Source organism: Puntigrus tetrazona, chromosome 8, assembly GCF_018831695.1.
Source record: "Puntigrus tetrazona isolate hp1 chromosome 8, ASM1883169v1, whole genome shotgun sequence".
Taxonomy (NCBI): domain Eukaryota; kingdom Metazoa; phylum Chordata; class Actinopteri; order Cypriniformes; family Cyprinidae; genus Puntigrus; species Puntigrus tetrazona.
The window spans coordinates 13,256,881-13,276,061 of NC_056706.1; the positions used below are offsets into that span (position 1 = coordinate 13,256,881).

At 38.4% G+C, this 19,181-nt stretch overlaps 1 protein-coding gene across 1 annotated transcript; it reads left to right on the forward strand.

Moving 5' to 3' along the window:
- Positions 1-4,801: 4,801 nt before the first annotated feature.
- Positions 4,802-19,176, forward strand: rhocb (ras homolog family member Cb). The gene is made up of 5 exons (XM_043246842.1): positions 4,802-4,958; positions 16,759-16,916; positions 17,215-17,335; positions 17,760-17,890; positions 18,646-19,176. Exons 2-5 carry the CDS (start codon positions 16,761-16,763, stop codon positions 18,817-18,819), a joined length of 582 nt encoding a protein of 193 aa, XP_043102777.1. The 5' UTR covers positions 4,802-4,958; positions 16,759-16,760; the 3' UTR covers positions 18,820-19,176.
- The last annotated feature ends 5 nt before the right edge of the window (positions 19,177-19,181 follow it).

The window sequence follows — 19,181 nt, forward strand, 5'->3', positions numbered from 1 at the left end:
AGCCTTCAGCTCATCAAAGGGCGCATTTATAAGCTGCACATAATCTCTCAATTATCAATAAGAAATGCTAAAAGCTGGATGGCTGTTTCACGCGATTTGTATGAAATATCAGATACATTCTTAACGAGAGAGCAGATCCGTGCTGTATAATGTTACTGCCACCTAGTGATCCGTTTCACCGTTTAGTTTACAGACGTTCATTTACAGTTTTTTCAGTCACTTTGGTGCATTTTCTCGATTCGTCCTTGACTTTAGCAAAACAGCGAATGCAAATAGCAAAACACAGTGGATTACTTGCTCAAAGTCCTTAGTACACCTCTCAAAAAGAAATATCTGTGTCAACGAACGTGTCAGCGGCATCAGAACGACGAGTCCTTGTGTCGTTGTGCACGGATGAGAACAGATTGTTAACACAATTTGCAATTTGGAGGCATGTTCTGGTGTAAACCACGGCTACAGTTTGGATGACAGTTACTGTACTGAAATGGTGAAGGCTTCTTATGTATGTCATCCATTTCAAAGGTACAAATGTACACATTACCGTATGTGGGATATTGATAGCAAGAGACTGTTTGAATTACTGAGGATATAGTCTCTCAATATTCAGCTGCGCTCCTTAGCCATTGTCAGGCCACGACTGTCCACAGTATAGTCCACAATAGTAGCTTTTATTTGTGCTTCTGTCCTTGGTCCCCTGTACCCTTCCACCATGAATCTTTACTCCTCTTCTTCTTCTTGGCTGTAGAATGTGTTACTTTTGTGTTGTCCTCAGTCCATATATGCTTTCCAGTTGAAGATTCATGAGATGCACCTTTGAGCTGCATTTACAGAAAGTCTCTAAGAAATGTGTAGACAGTTTACGACAACTAGATTTTGCAGTTAATGGCTTACATACTGTTTTGAGGGGTATGACTATTGCACAGAGAACTATAAAAAAACATTCTGAACAACACGACTTTAGCAAGTGAAAATGAAGGAAACCGCAGACAAACACATAATCAGTTGCTTGAATGTACAAAAGCAATCGCAATTTGTTCAAATGAACGTAAAAAAGGATGGAAATGATGGAAAGATTGAACAGGTAGTTTTGAGAATTTCAATTCTGATCCGAGAAAAACCGTAAGTATTAAATGACCCATTAAGGTAATTACAACCCATCAGGAAAATTACATTGAAGTGTTTAAACATAAAAAAAGCAGAGAAGGAAAGTTGAATGGCTGTTTATCAAAAAGATAATTTTGTGTCACAATAAAGAAAAAATCAGTCCATCATACAAATTGCATCTTTAATTTGCAGAAGCTTAGAACTCAAACATTAAGCAAACAAAAAATAAAAATCACACAAATGAACTGCATATACAAGCAGAAAATATATTCTTGTCGAGTCAGCGGCAGCGCTATATTTTTGTAATATTTTCTTTGCAGAACAATGTTTTGTTCAATTGGATATTTCCTCTTCCCCGAGGATGCTGCCAATCATTTCTCTGCATTTTCGCATTCTCTTTGCACTTTATACTTTAGTAATATCTGCCTGGAGCTGAACGAAGACAATTTCAGACATTTAAATTGATAATTGCGATTAAATTACTGAGAGATGTGCACACTGTATATTGTCGTGGGAGTTTTATACAGGAAATGACTTACAGATGAAACAAATTAAAAGAAATATTGTTTTGTGTTTAGTTCTCGTCCTTACATTTACTGCCACGAAGCAATAATGCTTTTAATATGCTAATGACGGAATAGGTTATTGAAATGTTATTGCAGTTTCAGCAATAACCCAAACTTTAACTGAAAATATTGACTCTAAACTTTTACTTTAGTAAAAAAAAGAAGTAACTTTTCTATGTGACTGTGCGAAAACTGTACCATAAATATGTCACTTTATGTCAAATTGGATGGGTGTATTCACACCTGTCTTGTTTGGTTCGACTGAAACGAATTTAAGTTCGTTTTCTCCATTGATGCGGATGTTTTGGGCAGGTGTTAATAACTACTAGCTGAAGAGGTGGTCTCGGGTCGGTTCCAAACGGACTCAGGTGTGAATATAAACCGAACTCGATCCGGCTCAACTGCAGAAGCACTGCGTGTTTTGAGTTAACAGGCTTCCGTAGTTGGAGCTGCGTTATGGGAAGGTTTTGTGTTCGCTCCATTTGCTAGCCGAAATGAGACAGGCGTCAAAGCCCGCGATCGCTTTCTTATACGCGTTTTTGATAAGTTTCACTTTTGATTTCTTTACACCTAGTCTATTTCCCGCGCAGCTGTGCCGTATATAAGAGCACGCCCTAGTGAAAGCGGAAAATAATAAGAATTGCATTATAAAAGCAATTTCTGTCCAATGAATGGATGACCTTAGCACACGTGTGGTTTTGTTTCCAATTTCAGGTTCACTTGCAAAAAAAAAAGGCAGTGTGAAAGCGAACCTCGCCAAACCAAAAAACTACAACATTGTATTTGGTCCCGACCAAAGCAAGTGAACTAGCGTGAATACACCCTAATTAAAGTGCTTTATTAAAGACATTGCAAGTATATAGCCTAGTTTTATCAAGGTTTAAATATGTGTAACATTGACATGTTAAATATCAATTAATAGCCTACATAACAAATTTTACAGATTCATACTTCTTTTAATTTGCTCACTAAATAATCAGCTCCAAATTCATTTTGTCTGTCACAGCCATATTCATATCATCACCCACTTATATACTTATATATATATGAGCTACAGCTCTTGGGACAGCATTCTTATTAAAATAATTGACCTGATGGCTACTTCATTGATAAACTCTCTGTTTGGACGCGAACAAAACAGCACAGACAAAATATAGCTACAACTAACGACTTACATCGCATCTCCCAGCTTGTAACGAGGTCTTGTGTCCTCTAGGTGTCTCTAAACTCTAATTTTCAAGAAGGAGCAGACCTCGAGCGGCACGGGAACAATTTACACAGGCGTTCAAGAGGATCTTAACGTGTGTTCACCTAACACCTAACTTCTTTAGAGAAAGAAGAGAAGAGAAGAGAGAAGACGAAATAAAAGTCGCGGAGGAAATATTGAGAACTCTTGACTTCAGCGCCTGCGACTAACGTTACCGTGTAGTCTGAGAAACAGACGAGCAGATCTTTAGGCCTTTCTGCTGCTGCAGGATCAGTCTTACACAAACAGCAGGTGAGGCTTTAGTTTAGACCCGTGGTTATAGCAACACGTGTCGCATAGCCTGCTAAGAAAACAGAAATCAGGCTAACCAGAAAAGCTAACCTTGCACTTGTAATCTAACTCATTTCACATATCTCAAACTCAATATAGTCAATATAGGACATTTTATTTGCCTAATGGCTGTTAGTGAACAGACATGCATTGGAAATGTTTAATTTTAACAATATTTTAATCAGAGACAATTTCCTGTTTCCTATTACACACAGCAGGGCATATAAAGTCCTCACATCATAAGGTTAATAGGCCTATTATCATCACTATGGAACCAGCTGACAGATTGTTCACCGAACACCACGACCACATCAATATCACTTTCTGTGACAGGCGAGCTACACATCTCTCATTTCTTCTCCATCTTGTTAGGATTTTATCAGTCAGAAAACATTAGCATTAACTCAAATGTCTACCGATGCTTTGCACGACTACAGGGAAGCTGGGCTCCTGCGACTGCACAGATTTTAAGGAGACGAGTGTACAAGATTACAGTTTCCGTACAACGGCCTGTAGAGAAACAAACACATTATTTTCTTACACATTTATAACTATTTTTATACAATATGCATCTATACATACATTTTAAAACATACAATATTATCTATGTATAAAATTCGTAACTTTCCAGCCGTTTATCTGTTAAGCATTATGGAAAAATAATAAGTTTAGTTACAAATAAATGTTAGAAAGGACCACAGAGACATATACTGTTTTATAATAGGCTTGCTGATACAAATAGGAGTTTGAAATGGCTTATTACTACTTGTTTTAAACCATAAAAGAGGAACTGTGATTTTAAATAGGAGTTATTTGAAAAAACAAAAGTGAATCTGGTTTTCTGTTTGCCACAATGGATGTGTAACACAAAAATTACATCCTGCGGTTGGTTAAAAAAATAACCCAGTGAACCAGCAGCTCAGTTAAATAAAAACTATCCAGCCCCTGGGTAAAAATATAAAAAATAAACAACCCAGTAAAATGATCCAACAACCAGCATTTAGGTTAAAAAAAATAACCCAGCACCTTGGGTAAAAATATTAAAACAACCTAACAAAATAACCCAAGAGCCCGAACCCAAATAAACAAGTATTTGTGGTATCAAAACCGCTCTGATTCAAACTCACTGACGAAAAGTCCGACTCATTTGCGAATCGGTTCTTTTAAACAGTTCGATTCAAACGTTGTTTGTTTGTTTTTGCAATTTACAGCCAGTAATGTCGGCCTAAAATAACTTGTATTTGCAATAAATAATACTAAACGAATAAAATGCTACGTGTAACCAGTTCCGCATCACATTTTCAGCTTAAGCGAATCGGACCTGCTGAGCCGGTGAGTGATTTTTCTGAAACGATTGGAATGATTCAAATAGAGCGGTCTTGTGAACCGGTTCCATCGCTTCATTACAAAGATCCGACTCAAAAGAACAGCACACAGAACCGCATATGGTGCATTTGGAATTGAATCAACTGGTCCAGCTCTCGCGCTGCGCCCACACCTCAACCCCCCGCCGCCGCTCGTGCCAATGATGTCATTCTGTTTCAACGGCCGGGGGCGTGGCTATAACCGGCAGCTCCTCCCTTCGAGCCAATCGCGACCGGGCGGAGAGAACTCCGGCAGCCTGTGTCCGTGGTCGGTGGGAGGACTTAACGGCAGCGCTCCGCTCCTCCACGGCCAGCCGAACACTTGAACACACACTGCGCCAAGCCAAAACGAAACCTTCAGCGCTGAAACTTCAGTTTGACCAGAAGGTAAGAGTTCGTTTCGAGAGCGTCGAGGGTTGTTATTTTGTTCCGATTAGATCGTGGGTAAACCAAGAGACCTTTCGCGGCTTAACACTTCGGCGGGCGGAAAAGAAGTAGGTGTTGGCTTCAGAAAAGCGTCTTTAATGAAGATCAACAACTTGACGCGTTTCTTTGAAAGCCTGGAAAAACCGCACAGCTACGGATCTGACTGTGGTCCGTTGCGTCGCCGAAGTTGCGGCATGTTTAGCGGCGGTCACCACCTGTTTTCAGGCGCAGCTCGGTAGCGCAGTGTTTGTTTTTGACCACGGCTCTGGATTCAGATGGATTTGGCACGGGAGTGTGAGGCAACACCCCTGTCCAACACCTCTCGTCGTTGCGTTTGAGTCCACGAGGTCGCGGTTCAGTTTAGAAATGCAAACATTGCGATAAAACACGCTCGTAAAGCTACACGGATGAGCGTTCGTGAATGAAACTTGAGGACGAAAGACCGCGCCTCGAAATGAAACAACTTTCGGCTCTTTAGCGCGGTTTCGTGTTTCACGTTTGTGCGCTGAGGCGCGTCCATGAAAAACTTTTTCAGTTAATTATTTTATTTATTCTCAGTTAATTTTGGGTTAGTGACGTGATGGTCTTTCATTTTTGAAAAAGAAAATGTTAAATGGGCACTCACGTTTTTTATTAATAGCTAAAGTTTTAGAGATAACTTAAGTAATATGATTTCGAATGTACACTTACAGTAAAAATATTATTTATTTATTTTTAGAAGCAGGTCGCGTCCTCGTGAACGCCGCCATGTCGACGTCACATGACACGAAAGTCAATGATTAGGATTCGGTCGTAAGCCATGATATTTAATTTTAAAAGATAAACAAAACGAGGCGAGGAAGTGTAGAATTATTGTTTCTGTTGTAAAATAAATAGGTAGTAAAATGATAAAAAATAAAATGCTGTTTTTAAGTAGTAAAATGTAATTGAATAAATATTTATTACATTTTTTTTTTACTTTTTACTACTAATTTATATAAGTAATTTTCAAGAGTTTTTTCAAAATATATATTGATGGTTATACCACTTGTACTATTAAGTTAAAATAGTTTATTAGAAAACAGTATCAGTGTTTTCGAGAAAAAAAAAAAAAAAAACAACCGTATGAAAGCATCACAAATATAAAAGACTTTCTGTAATCCAGGATTTCCTTGTTTGTCATTGACCCAAATGTGTTTTGGACAAAACAGCTGGTCATGGTCTGTTTTGTAGGCTACTGAAAGCGAAATGATCGTATGGTTCATTTAAAAACTTGTTAGACAGGAATGATTCAGGTGTTTGTGTTTAAAGCAGCGAGTGTAGGAAACCTCCCTCACTGTGTTTTGGAAGGACGAGGCCGCGTTTCAGCTGGAATTTCCAAGCTAGCCTCTCTGAAAAAGACCACCGCTACATTAGGACAGCGTTTACACGTCCAGGTCTCAACGGCTGCGTCACGAAACGCATTGAGCTGCCTACCTAGACAGGATCTTGTGCCTACCGAGGACTGGAATGTTCGCTGAATGCAAAAAAAAACAGAATGACTTGCTGCTTATCTATCTACCATTTTGTTTAATCTGCTGAGTGTTACTGTGATAAACTGAGGCAGAAAAGGAGTGGAGGGTCTGAAGAGCGCTAGTCTCTCTTGATAAGAATGTCTAAGCATGCCGGTCGTACTAGGGAGGCTGCGTCTGCTGTGCCACCTCAGCATTGCCAACAGGTGTGGGCCCGCAGCCACAACGCTCTCCTTGTGCGAGAGGCGCAGGTCGATATCTGGGTCATTATTCAGCTCCCTGTCCAAGCATCAAAGCGAGGCACACCGGTTTGATTCGGAAACGGCCTTCAGTGCTTTAGCGGGCACCGAGCCACAAATAACATTTGTGATGCAAACGCTGAATAATTGCAAAAATAATCAAAACACAGCTGACATTTTATCTTAAAATGAATTATTAAATGTGTTTACGAGGGTTAAACAGACGGGGAGTCTTGTTTGTTTACATTTATCTTACATAAGCAGAATGTTTTTAAGGGTGGCTTCCTGCTTGCTAAAATCAAGTAGATGTCCTGGAGGGGCGTCTGTATGCTGTTGTGTGTTTTTCTGCTCCTGTGGTATCAGACGTTTGTGAAGTAAAGGAACACTTGGAAGAACGAACATAGATTGTTAATGGGTGGGGCATGTATATGTATCTTTTATGGTTATTAAAATCAAAACCATTTTGTCATATAATGATAATAAGAAATATAGCTTGAGCCCTAAATTGTTTTTTTTTTGTTTTGTTTTTTTTTTTTTTTTTTTAAGGACCATGTGACACTGAAAACTGGAATAATTGTTGCTCAAAATTCAACTTTCCCTTTTTTGATCAAACACATGCCAACTCAAGTTTAGAAAGGTAGTGTGCTTATATATAATGCATTTTACTAGGTATATAATGCAAAAGTTGCAGCGCTTTGACCTGAGATCCGATCCCAGCTCATGGTCTCTGTCTCTAACCACCAAGTGGTCCTTGACTTCAGTTAAGGTTAACAACCCTTGATCTCGCAAAGGTCAGCATTAATACAGTTAGATTTCCCATGTGTCGTTCTTCTGGAAAGGAAAGCTAATTCTTTACTCGTAAAATAGGAGTATTTTGAATTGTGACCACTCGCTGTAAAAACAAAGACAAGCGAACATGTCCGAACTATTAGCTGGTGCTTTTCACTCACTTGAAGATCATTTCTCGGTGTGCAGTGTCTCTGATTTTGAGTGATTGTCCATGGAAAGCTGTTTTCAGGTCAGTCTTGGCCCTCTAGGCTGCAGTCCATTTACTCTCTGATGGCGACCTGATCGTGTGAGAAAGAGGGGGGAAAAAAAGCAGAGGAGAGGAGGAAGAGAGGAAGGTCTTTAATTAGGACACCCTCCTTTTCTCCTCTCCCAACTCCCCCTCTCTCTAGGAACAAGAGCAAACATTCAAGTAGGTCAGACCCTTCTGCTTTTTCTGTCCTTTCAGTTTAGAGAAATCTGTCCGTTCTGTTTTACTAGGCTGCACTAGGCTTTTCTTCTTTCTTTCTTTGGAAGCTGAAATCAGAGACACACTCACCGCTTAGAAATGCGCAGTCATTATTTACAACTGCCTGATATAAATCTATTCTATTAAACTTAAGCAGAAGAACTTTATTTAAAGTTGCGCTGTGTTTGTTTCCGATTGCCCACCTTGATGTGTGTGTGATACACTGGAAGTGTTTCCTCTCTCGGTGTGATAAGGAAGCCAAACATCAGCGAGCCCTCAGGAGGCCTTTAAATTAGAGTTTAATCTTCTGCGCTCTTCTCTGTTCTGTCGTGTGGAGAATCTGATCTAAGGATCCGCTGCTGCTCCACAGAAGCGTGAGGCGGTTGTGTGCTCGTGTCTGGTGTTTGCTGTTGATTGGCTATCACCCTCAGGGTCAATGAATCCCGTAATAAAAGTGTTGCTGTAGCAATCGGACAATCTGCAGCAAGTGTCATCGGGATTGTGCTTCAGCAAGGGGTTTGTAAAAGACCTCATCTGGCTTTCCACACATACACAAACGTATTGTGTCACATCACATTTCACACAGGTGATAAGAAAAAAAGCACAGTGTTAAACACACAGGGACGGCTGCAGGGTAGTAAGTGATTGTTGTGGCTGATGTGGAGTATTTATTGATTGTCGCCGCTGAAGGTAGACTAAATATCGATTTGTTTAGGCTAAAATGAGTTGTTGATTTGTTGCGTGTGGGTGTATAGCGATTAATAATGACTTTAATGCATTTTAAGATTTTAGTCGAACTAAAATAATAGTTTTCGCAAAGTAGAATGTTTAGCAACGATAAAAGGTTAAAGCCATGAACTAAAACAACCAATGTGTCACAACATTAGAAACTTACAAGCGTTTGCAAATGGCAAGCCAATGAAAAACAAAAGCGAAAAATATAATGCACTCGGTTTAAAGATGTCGTATAGAAATAATATATTTTATATTTATTGCAATATGGGTTTTAATAGTTTATTAGCTATGGGACATTATTTAAGTCGTTCTAAGTTCATCATGGGAGTTCTTTGGCACGATTTCTGGAAATCCCATATTGCCAAATCTGAAATTTCAGATGGTCTAGGTGCTATGTAACTACCATATACGTTTCAAAATGTTTAATCCACTGGAATCTGCACACAGCCTGCATAAAGTAGCTGTGATTTTGTTTTTTTTGTGACTTCCGTTAAAAATGTGACGCCAGCTTTACTCAGTCACCTCCTTCAGTCATCACCCAATCAACGTCCACCGTCCATGACTTCTGAGCGGCAACACAGAAACATGTCGAAAAGGTTAACTAAAAGAAACCAGATCGGCTGACCTGTAGCTCGCTAGAAGGATCTGACAGGATTACTATGAGGTGAATCGCATCTAACGTGTAAGTTATAGTAAAGACAAACTCACTGTGTCGATCTAGTCATGATGAAGATGTATACATTTCAGTTTCAGCATGTATTTTTACAGCTACGTTATTATTCCAGCTAATCGCAACAATACATATACAGTTACATGATTATGATTAAATCTTCAGTTGTTTTACACGCATGCTCACATTATTTCATAAAAATTCAGATGCACCAATAACAACAGAAGAGAATACTTTACTTTAATGAAGCTTCTCTGATAAGAAGTGTGCAAACTTAAGCATTTTTGATGATCGTTTCTGTCCAGTCCGCTCATTTTATTGCGTTTAACCACAGCTGTCATCGTTTTGCTTTGTTTTTTTGGCAGTGGCTTTGGTTTATGCGATCATATTTCTATTTTGAGGCTGTGTTATGTTGATTATGTAGCTGAATCTGCATTTTGTTTTAAATGAGCCGCCTCAGTCTTCCCTTTGTTTTGCTTCCAGCTAGCGCTGTGACATAATTGTGACATTGTCATATTTGATTGGCCTGCCCGTGCCTCACTCAAAAGTACAGATGGTTTTTGTTACTTCTACCACCAATATATATTCTTAAGGACATGGACACCTACAGTATGAGACTTTTTAAGGTTCAGCGTTATCTTCACAATGTTTTGTGTAGTGGATGTTAAGTATGCCACACATCGAATCATAAACTCGGTTTTAATCTCCGTTATCTTTTTATTGTGCGGAGACTTCGTACCCTTAGCTTCCAGGACTGGTGTTTGCCAGGCAGATCACAACCAATGACAAACACCACTGAAAAACCACACTTATTGGGGATATTATTACACGGATGGCTTGCTTTTGATATTAGGAAGTATCAGAACGAAACAAAACTTAATATAGAGAAGAATATGTTAAATGTTGACATCAAATGCAACGGTGTCCCCTCCTTCGCTCGCATTTTCAAGTTAAGACCTTCTTAACCTGCCCAGCATGAGTGCAGATTCCACACGATCCAGACTCCCAGCAGCCTTCGCACACTAACCTGAGGACGGCTCTCGTCTGTTTTTAGGATCAAGTCCATGTTGGAATTAAGAATTGAGAATGATCCTAGATCAGTGTTAATAAACTCAATGTGTGCTCTGAGATAAGCATCTTTAATTATCAGACCCAGCAGTGAAAACAACAGGGGATGACCTATTTGTGTTTGACTAGCTGTGTGTGTTTACGCCTTCTCTAAGTCACTCTGAGCTATTACTGATGTTTTTGTTTAATAAAGAGAGAGTTCAGGCAAAAAAAGCAAAAAAAAAAAAAAAAAAACTCGTGCTGTTTCAAAGCTGTATGGCTTCTTTAGAACACGCAAAAATATATTTTAAAGTGATTTGATGTTTTTGCCCATACAACTGAATTCAGCAGAGTTCTAAAACAGCACTAACTTGTTATTTTATGGACCAAAACACTAAAACGTTCCTCAAAATATAACATTTTATGCTCAGAAAAAGAAACGCAAAAAAACCCCATCTACAGGTTTGGATCAATGTGAAAGTGAGTAAAAGGTTTTAACAGTTCCAGGCATATTCTCTACTCTTGCTGTGTGTTCAGCGTGTTGGCACATGGGGGTGTACAGTGTGTTTATGCAGGTGTTATCACTGTTAAGATAGTTAGGATTCTAGAAGCTTCTTTATGATTATGTGAGTCGTAAGATATTCTCCCATGGAACTTGCCAAACTTTTGCCACTTATTATTTATATAAATCGCCAATGTTAAAACCAAAACTACTATGCAGCTTTGCCAGATCGACAGTGGCCGTGTTTGCTGATTCAGACCACCACGTACTAGAAAAACACAGAAGGAGATGCTCCTTATCTGAAAGTGTTTTGGTGGTTCAATCAAAAAGTAAAGGGAGTAAGACCGAGATAAGCAATGTGGAGTCAATGAGTTTTTGGTAGAGGTTGACCTCCTCAAAAGATTATTGAGGACACACATCAGCAGATGCTTTCCAAAGTCCTCCTGGTTAAATTCAGCTTTGCCTGCATTTTTATTTAGTCTGTTTTTATATATTAAACTGTGTTGTGATCCATTGGAAAAATGAGGTGTGTGCTCCACCGTGGGTGTAGCCTTAAAGGTGGCTCAGTCTTAAAGAGCCAGTGGACCCCCCGATGATCTCTACAGGCCATTAATTGTGAGATTAACTGTGAATTGATGGCAGAGCTTCACCTTATTAAATAAATACTTATAGCTCATTAAATATTTCTAATTCGCTCCAGTGGTTTAAGTGTATTGAAGTTCCAGTCAGATTTCCTGGCGAGAGAGATTTATCTTCTTTACCTGTTCATACCGAGTGAAATTTCATCAGGTGCATACAGATCAGTGAGATTCCTGCAAAAAATAACAGTTCAGCTCAGGTCAGTTGCTACATCAAGGTTCATTTAGAGTTTTAGTATTAAGGTTGCACAAGAACACAATTCTGAGCATTTTTATTAAACTTTTTATTTTTTTTCCTTTAGATGCTCAATACTTCTACCTTGTTAAAAATATGCAGGTTTGTTCATTAGCATGTTTTTTTTTTTTTTTTTTTGCTCATGATAAGCAGAATATTATTGTCTGTCGGTGTGGATACTACTATTGTTATCATTATAGTTATTCTTCTTTTGTTTGAAGGTGCCTTAATTATACAGGTCAAGAGGTGTCCCAGTAAGCCGGTATTAACGATAAGATTTTATTTTATTTTTTAAATATAGATATAATGTTAATGCTCCAGTATCTGGTTAGCACGTTATTGCTAGTAAGCACCCGTTATAAAATGGAAATCGGTGTGTCGCTACCAGTGCCGCGCAAAATAATTTCAGAGGAAATGACACACTGATGAGACACTCTACAGAAGAGAAAAAAAAAAGAAAGTTCTTTTTGTACACTTTTGTTACAGTCACAGTTACAAACTCTCTCTCTCTCTCTCTCTGCTTATGCAAGTGTGATTCACTTGCTTAAAAAAATGGTTAAATATGTAGTTTGGCTTATGGCATTTTATTTATTTATTTTTTATTACTGGGATAATACACAGTATTGTGAATTCTTCAGTCCACAACAATCATATAGTGAAAATCTCCTATAACAGCCCTATATACAGGACTTCCAGGTCAGGCCAAACCGTTCAGTTTCAAAAAGTCATTTTGCTCAGGATCATTGTGCGAGTAGTTGGATTGCGCTTCAGGCCGAGGCCGAGTGCTGCAGAGTGATTTTTACAGCTTGCCCGTGAGTGCTGCGGCTCCCACTGCAGGCATCATATATTCACATCATCCTCCAGACACACTCTCACCAGTGCTCACGCCACCCGTTACAGGAACCAGGCCAGCGGGCGTCACTCAGCAGCAACATTTCATTTTTCTCATGTGCCCAACCTGTCCGAGGTCTTTGTGCACGCTAGAGAGAGACAGGACGTGAGTTACACGGTTCAGACGTTTTACTGGCTCCTCAGTGAACAGGCAGACTGACAGATGACTGCAGGAGGACACCCTGACTTTTGACGTCAATGTATCTTTTTCTACCCGTATATGTTTATTTAATTCGAAAACAAACAGCTGGTATTGTGCGTAACAAGAAGTAAAAGATCATTTCCACTACAATTTGAAGGTTTCGTTATGCTCTGTATCAGAAGAATGCTTTAAATTGATCAAAAGTAACAGGAAACGGTTATGCGCTATTGCAGAATATTTCATTGTTACAGTATGTTTAAAAAATATATATATTTTTACTTATTTTATTTATTTATTTACTTGATGATTATTCAAGAGACCCGGAAAAAGGCGTTGTTCCACAAAACTATTTTATTAAAAATAATAATTAAAAATTCTATTAAAAACTCTATTAAAAATCATCACTGATGAGAAGGTAACTGCTGCTGAAGTTCAGCTATGCCATCACAGGAATATATATAGAAAAGTAGATTTTCTCTCTCTCTCTCTCTCTTTTTGGATCAAATAAATGCAGCCTTGTTGACAATATCATAATTCTTTTAAAAAAACAATTACCACCTCTGTTTAAAACAACACTCACATTCCCATGACACGAAGAGGGAACTAGAAACTAGTTTATTGACACATGGTCTTTAGGAAGCTTAATGGCCAAATTAAAAGCACATTAGAAGTTCATGGTGTTGCTTAATTTGATATCACCAGGCAAATTGTCGCAAATCTATCATGAATATTCAATATGCCGCCCGGCCGTATTACAGATCCATCAGTCCACGGCTCATGTGGCTCAAGGTCAATTGAAAGCATTTAAAGTGTCTGCACAGCCCTGAAATGCTCTCCTGGGCCCCTGTTTAGTGTGCGCGTGTCATTACTATGGTGGGTTTGGAGGGAAGAAGTCCGTCGTGACTCGTGATGGACTGGACTCAATTATCCCATGTTCCTTATGGAAATCTTTGAAGCAGGACCGAGCCCCCTCCTGAATCCAATTTAAATCTCTTTCACTTTCCATATCCAGGTTGTATCGAGCTGTTATAGGTTCTTATCAGTCATAATGAAAAACTTTTTCTCATTTTCTTCTGATGAACTCCTGCTGATTCAGTCGAGTACTTGACTCGACAGCTCTTAGATCCTCTGTGCGTAATGTCATATTTTCATAATTGACTAGTCATTATGTTATCAGAAAGACTAGTTGCCGTATTACTATCATCTCTCTATTCTACAAACAATCTAAACCCATGCTCATCTGTATTGATTGATGTGATTTGATATTTTTTTAAATACCACCTCCCTGGATGAGTAAAGCTGGTATATACCACCCGCTTAGTGTGTGAGACCATGAGAGGGAGTTTTGTTGTTAACTAAATATAAAACTTAAAATATTTTACATTCATCGAAATGAAGCTAAAATTGAAAACTGAAGGAAAACTGTTGCCTCGATTAAACTAAAAGTACGTTTTAAGTTGAAATACTAAAACTGACTGAAATTTTAAAAAATGTACTATATATATATATATATATATATATATATATATATATATATATATATATATATATATATATATATATATATATATATATATATATATATATATTTTTTTTTTTTTTTTAAATGACAAAAGCACAGAAGAGAAAAATTAAACTGAACATTATTAATAAATAATATTAGCTTTAAATACAGTATAAAATCCATTTAAAAAAGACATGGCTTTGGTTTACCTGCACTTTACTCTCAGATACAGCTGTGCGATTTATGAAGGCGGCAATCTTTTTAATTTAAAAGATGTAATGGTTTTTTGGAGCCTGTGTGTGTGAACAGGAAGGGAGTTGTCAGAACGGGAAGTCAGCTCCTTCTAATCCTGCCACCAGAGGTTGAGGAAATGTTTCCTCATTGTGCCCTCAGAGACGGGACAGCGTTCCCAGAGCAAGCACGGTGGGAAATTCCCAGTATGACATATCACACATTGCATTGACATTTTTCTCCTTCCAAAAAATAACGGATTTATTTTATTTTTAGTGCATTAACATTTTCAAAAAATCCACTTGTTCTAGCGTGGGCTGAACTGGGTATGTGAGATAATGGCAGCGGAGATGAATGTGTGTGCATGTGAGAAACCAGGCTGCCGTCACCAAGAACGCATTTCTTTCTCCAGGGACGTACGTTTAAGAATAGCACTGACCTGTTTCGGTTCTTTTCTCTCTCTCAGAACATGTCCTGTGATTTTTGAAGTTCAATGTGTGGGTGTGCTGCCTGTTTTTTCTGTTCCACTGACAACTTCCTGTGCCCATCCAATCCAGAAATCTCATTATGAAGCTGCACAGTCCCGACTGTAGTTTGAAACCGCAGTAATGTAATGTGGAGTCATTTACTAATTTGTGCATCCCTTCACACAGTGAAGATGTCATTTTATTTCACTTCCGGAGGATTGAAAGAGATGCTCACCAATGCAGAATTTTTCATCAAATAGTACAATATTGTGAAGTATTACTACAATTCAAAACTTTACTGACCCTAAAGTTTTAAACAGTAGTTTATGGTAAAACCTTAGTACTTTGATTTACTCTATGGTATGCACTTTTTGTATAAATTTACATTGTATATGGTATTCTTTAACTACCTATAAAGGGTTCTAAATGTTCTAAATTCATATTGCCATGGAATATGTTCAAAATGATGTTTAATTAACCACATTACTATTAAATCATGTTAAAAGTGTTTGTGGCCGTTAGACTGGTGTGTTATTGTGGTTTAAAAATTGAACTGGAAGTTAAGTGCTGGGCGTCCGGCCAGAGGAGAACTGGCCCCAACTGAGCCTGGTTTCTCCCAAGGTTTTTTTTTTTTTTTTTTTTTTTCCCCCTCCATTCTCTATGGATGGGGTTTTGGTTCCTTGCCGCTGTCGCCTCTGGCTTGCTTCATCATTATACATCCCTATCATTGAATTCTTCTATTTTATACTGTTTAGTGCTGTTTAGTACAATCTGTGTTGTTAAAAGCGCTGTATAAATAAAAATTATTGATTGATAAATGGCGACTTATGTCTATATACCTATTTCTGAGATGTTCCCTGAATTTCTGCTGCCACTCAGAGAAGTCCCGCTCATGAGGTTAATGCATGGCAGCGCTGCTGCTCTACATGTTCATGTCCTGCTTAAATGCGGACAGCTGGCTGGATTGGCACTATTTAAAGAAAAATGTGTGGCTGTGTGTGTGTGTGTATATTCTTTGGCTGTGACGTTTTTGGGCCATCGTGTCCTTATTTTTCCTCTAAATTGCGGGAAAGGGAGGAAAAGGGTGGGGCAGGAAAGTCTCCCTCTTTCTCTTACTGTATTTTTCCATACTTTTCACGCTCCGGCTTTGTTTCTGTCTGTGTGGATGCAAAAACCGCTCCCAAAGAAGGCCTAAAACAAAATGTGCTCGCTATGTTCAGCGAGTGCTATGTTCAGTTTGTGGGTCGGTTAGATCCTTGATCAGCATTTTGGCCTCCTGATTCTGCATAAATGCAGGGCTGATCTTGGAACCGTTTTATGCTACGCTCTGTTGTGTTGTGTTTGTCAAACCACAGGGGTTCATTCGTGTGAAGCTAACGTATATGACGCTTATCAGGATGTATGTTGTGCCTCTCTCGAATGATTATTTTGATTTGTGAAATGTTTGTATAGATTTGCTACTAAACTGTATATTTCATCGCCAATTTCAGACAATTTTTTTGCTACAGTTTTTGCATTGAACTCCCTTTCTTGGCTAATACTGTTTGTATTTAAGGCAACGCATGCAATTCAAGCTAATGTAAACTAATACATAGAATTGTATTTATTTGTCTGATAGCTATATAATAAATGGCGTAGTATACAGCCAGTCGCCATTGTCATCAAATGCAAAATATCGCAAAAAATGTTTAAACTAACTGCTATGCTAAAATCTCTTCCTCTCTCGCTTTCTGTAGTGATGGCAGCTATCCGTAAGAAGCTGGTGATTGTGGGAGATGGAGCCTGTGGGAAGACCTGCTTGCTGATTTTGTTTAGTAAAGATCAGTTCCCCGAGGTCTACGTTCCCACAGTGTTCGAAAACTACATCGCTGACATAGAGGTGGATGGCAAACAGGTGCGTTATCCTGAAATAGTTTTGTACACAGTCCTTCTTCCTCATTTTGTGGACAGAAGTGATGAAAATGTGTTTGTAATATATTTAAAACCAAATATTTGGCCGTCTTGAACAGATGCTTGGAGATATTATGAGAGAAGCCAAGTGTGGTCTGCAGTTATTTCTTTAAATAGCCTCAGGTTTCTAAATGGTTTTTATATTTATGGCCACTGACATTGACATTCAGGCCACTCAAAGTTCAGTTCAAACCTTCAGCTGGCAAACAGTACTGAAGTCTCTCTCTCTCTCTCTATCACAGGTGGAGTTGGCTCTGTGGGATACAGCTGGTCAGGAAGACTATGATCGGTTGAGGCCATTGTCGTACCCAGACACAGATGTTATTCTGATGTGCTTCTCTATAGATAGTCCTGATAGTTTAGGTAACTACTCAGTAGTTCATTTTTTCCTTTTATTTAATTTTTTTTTCAGAACAAATGTAACATTTCCATTTCACGTGGACGCATTATATTTATTTTAATGTTACTAATATTGATGTGTTATATATATATATATATATATATATATATATATATATATATATATATATATATATATATATATATATATATATATATATATATATATATATATTTTTTTTTTTTTTTTTTTTTTTGGGGCAACAAAAATAGCACTAGCATTTAAGCATATTTTGGTTTTATTTAAAATATTTTGGTTAAAATGTGAAATTATTAGGCAATTAAACCCAGAATTAAGGCTAAATGTAAGAGAATTTATCAAATATTTTCATCTGTGAATTATTATACATAATTTAAATGCATTCACTTTTTGTCTGGTCCCTTCCAGAGAATATTCCTGAGAAATGGACGCCAGAGGTAAAACATTTCTGCCCCAACGTTCCCATCATCCTTGTGGGCAATAAGAAAGACCTCCGGAATGATGAGCACACGCGCAGGGAGCTGATCAAGATGAAACAGGTATGGCAGATGTGTGTGTACGTGTGTGCGCACGTGTTAAACAGGTGTTGCCATAGTAACCTGAAGCAGAGGCATTTTGTTGGCCTTTGCCTTAACAAACAGGACACTTCCTGTCTCTGACAGCCACAAAAGAAAATGAAAATGCAGCTGTTTCCTGTGGGGAGGAAAAAGCTGCCATTGGGGATTGCTTCATGCTGAAGGGTGTTATAGGAATAAGCCAGAAGCAGTAGTGAAACTTCCATACTAGTCAGAATAATATTTTTAAATGTATATGTGTTCATGTGATTTTTGCTAATGTGAAACAACTTGCACAATTATGTTCTCTCTTACTGCCCATCTACTTTTGTGTTGAAAGACATTGTTGTGTCTATAGACGTTCAAGCTCAATTTAAGAGAACTAGGTTAGGTTAGTGTCTAGGAATGCTCACTGAGCTCAAGCCTTGATTTTATCTCTCCTGGAATGTGGCAGATTGTAAGTCATGTGACATTCCGCTCACTGCAGTAGTACACTGTAAAAATGTTATTGTAGTGTATTTTACTGTACTATGTGCTGCTATTTAAAAAAAACAAAACACAGTCTCAGCGTGTAGTCTGCTAATACAACATATTGTGAATACAATGAATGGGAAGTTCAAAATTAACAATTAATTTCAAATCGAAAACTTTTGTAACATTGTGCCTAGATTTCCACTGTTGCATAAATACAAACTCTTCTGATAGAATGCCGCCTCTCATCATATGTGTGTATGTTCCAGGAACCTGTAAAACCTGAAGAGGGCCGTGATATGGCTAACAGGATCAGTGCGTTCGGATATTTAGAGTGTTCGGCTAAAACTAAAGATGGAGTGAGGGAGGTGTTTGAGATGGCCACCAGGGCGGCGCTGCAGGTGCGGAAGCGCAAGAAGAGGAGCGGCTGCCTGCTGTTATGAGCCACACACTGCAACACACACACACATTGCAAACTGACCCCAGGAAAAGCCTGCAGTACCCACCACTCGCCACATTTCTCACGATCCAAGTGTGAATGACCGAAAAATATTTATAAGGGAACCAAAGTGTGTGTCGGTACCCAATACCTCTCCATCCTGCCATCTTTCCTTTTTCTTTTCCTTTCACCAGCATACCTTCCTTCCCTCTCTGGGAGAAAGACTGACCGATTAACTTTGTATTTGTACATAAATCTTCTGTCTTTTTCGGTTCTGGTTTACAGTTATTCTATGCCTCTGTATATGATGCTCAGTGATTGAAGTCTAAAAAAATACATTTATCATTCATTTAACCTGCCAGCCTG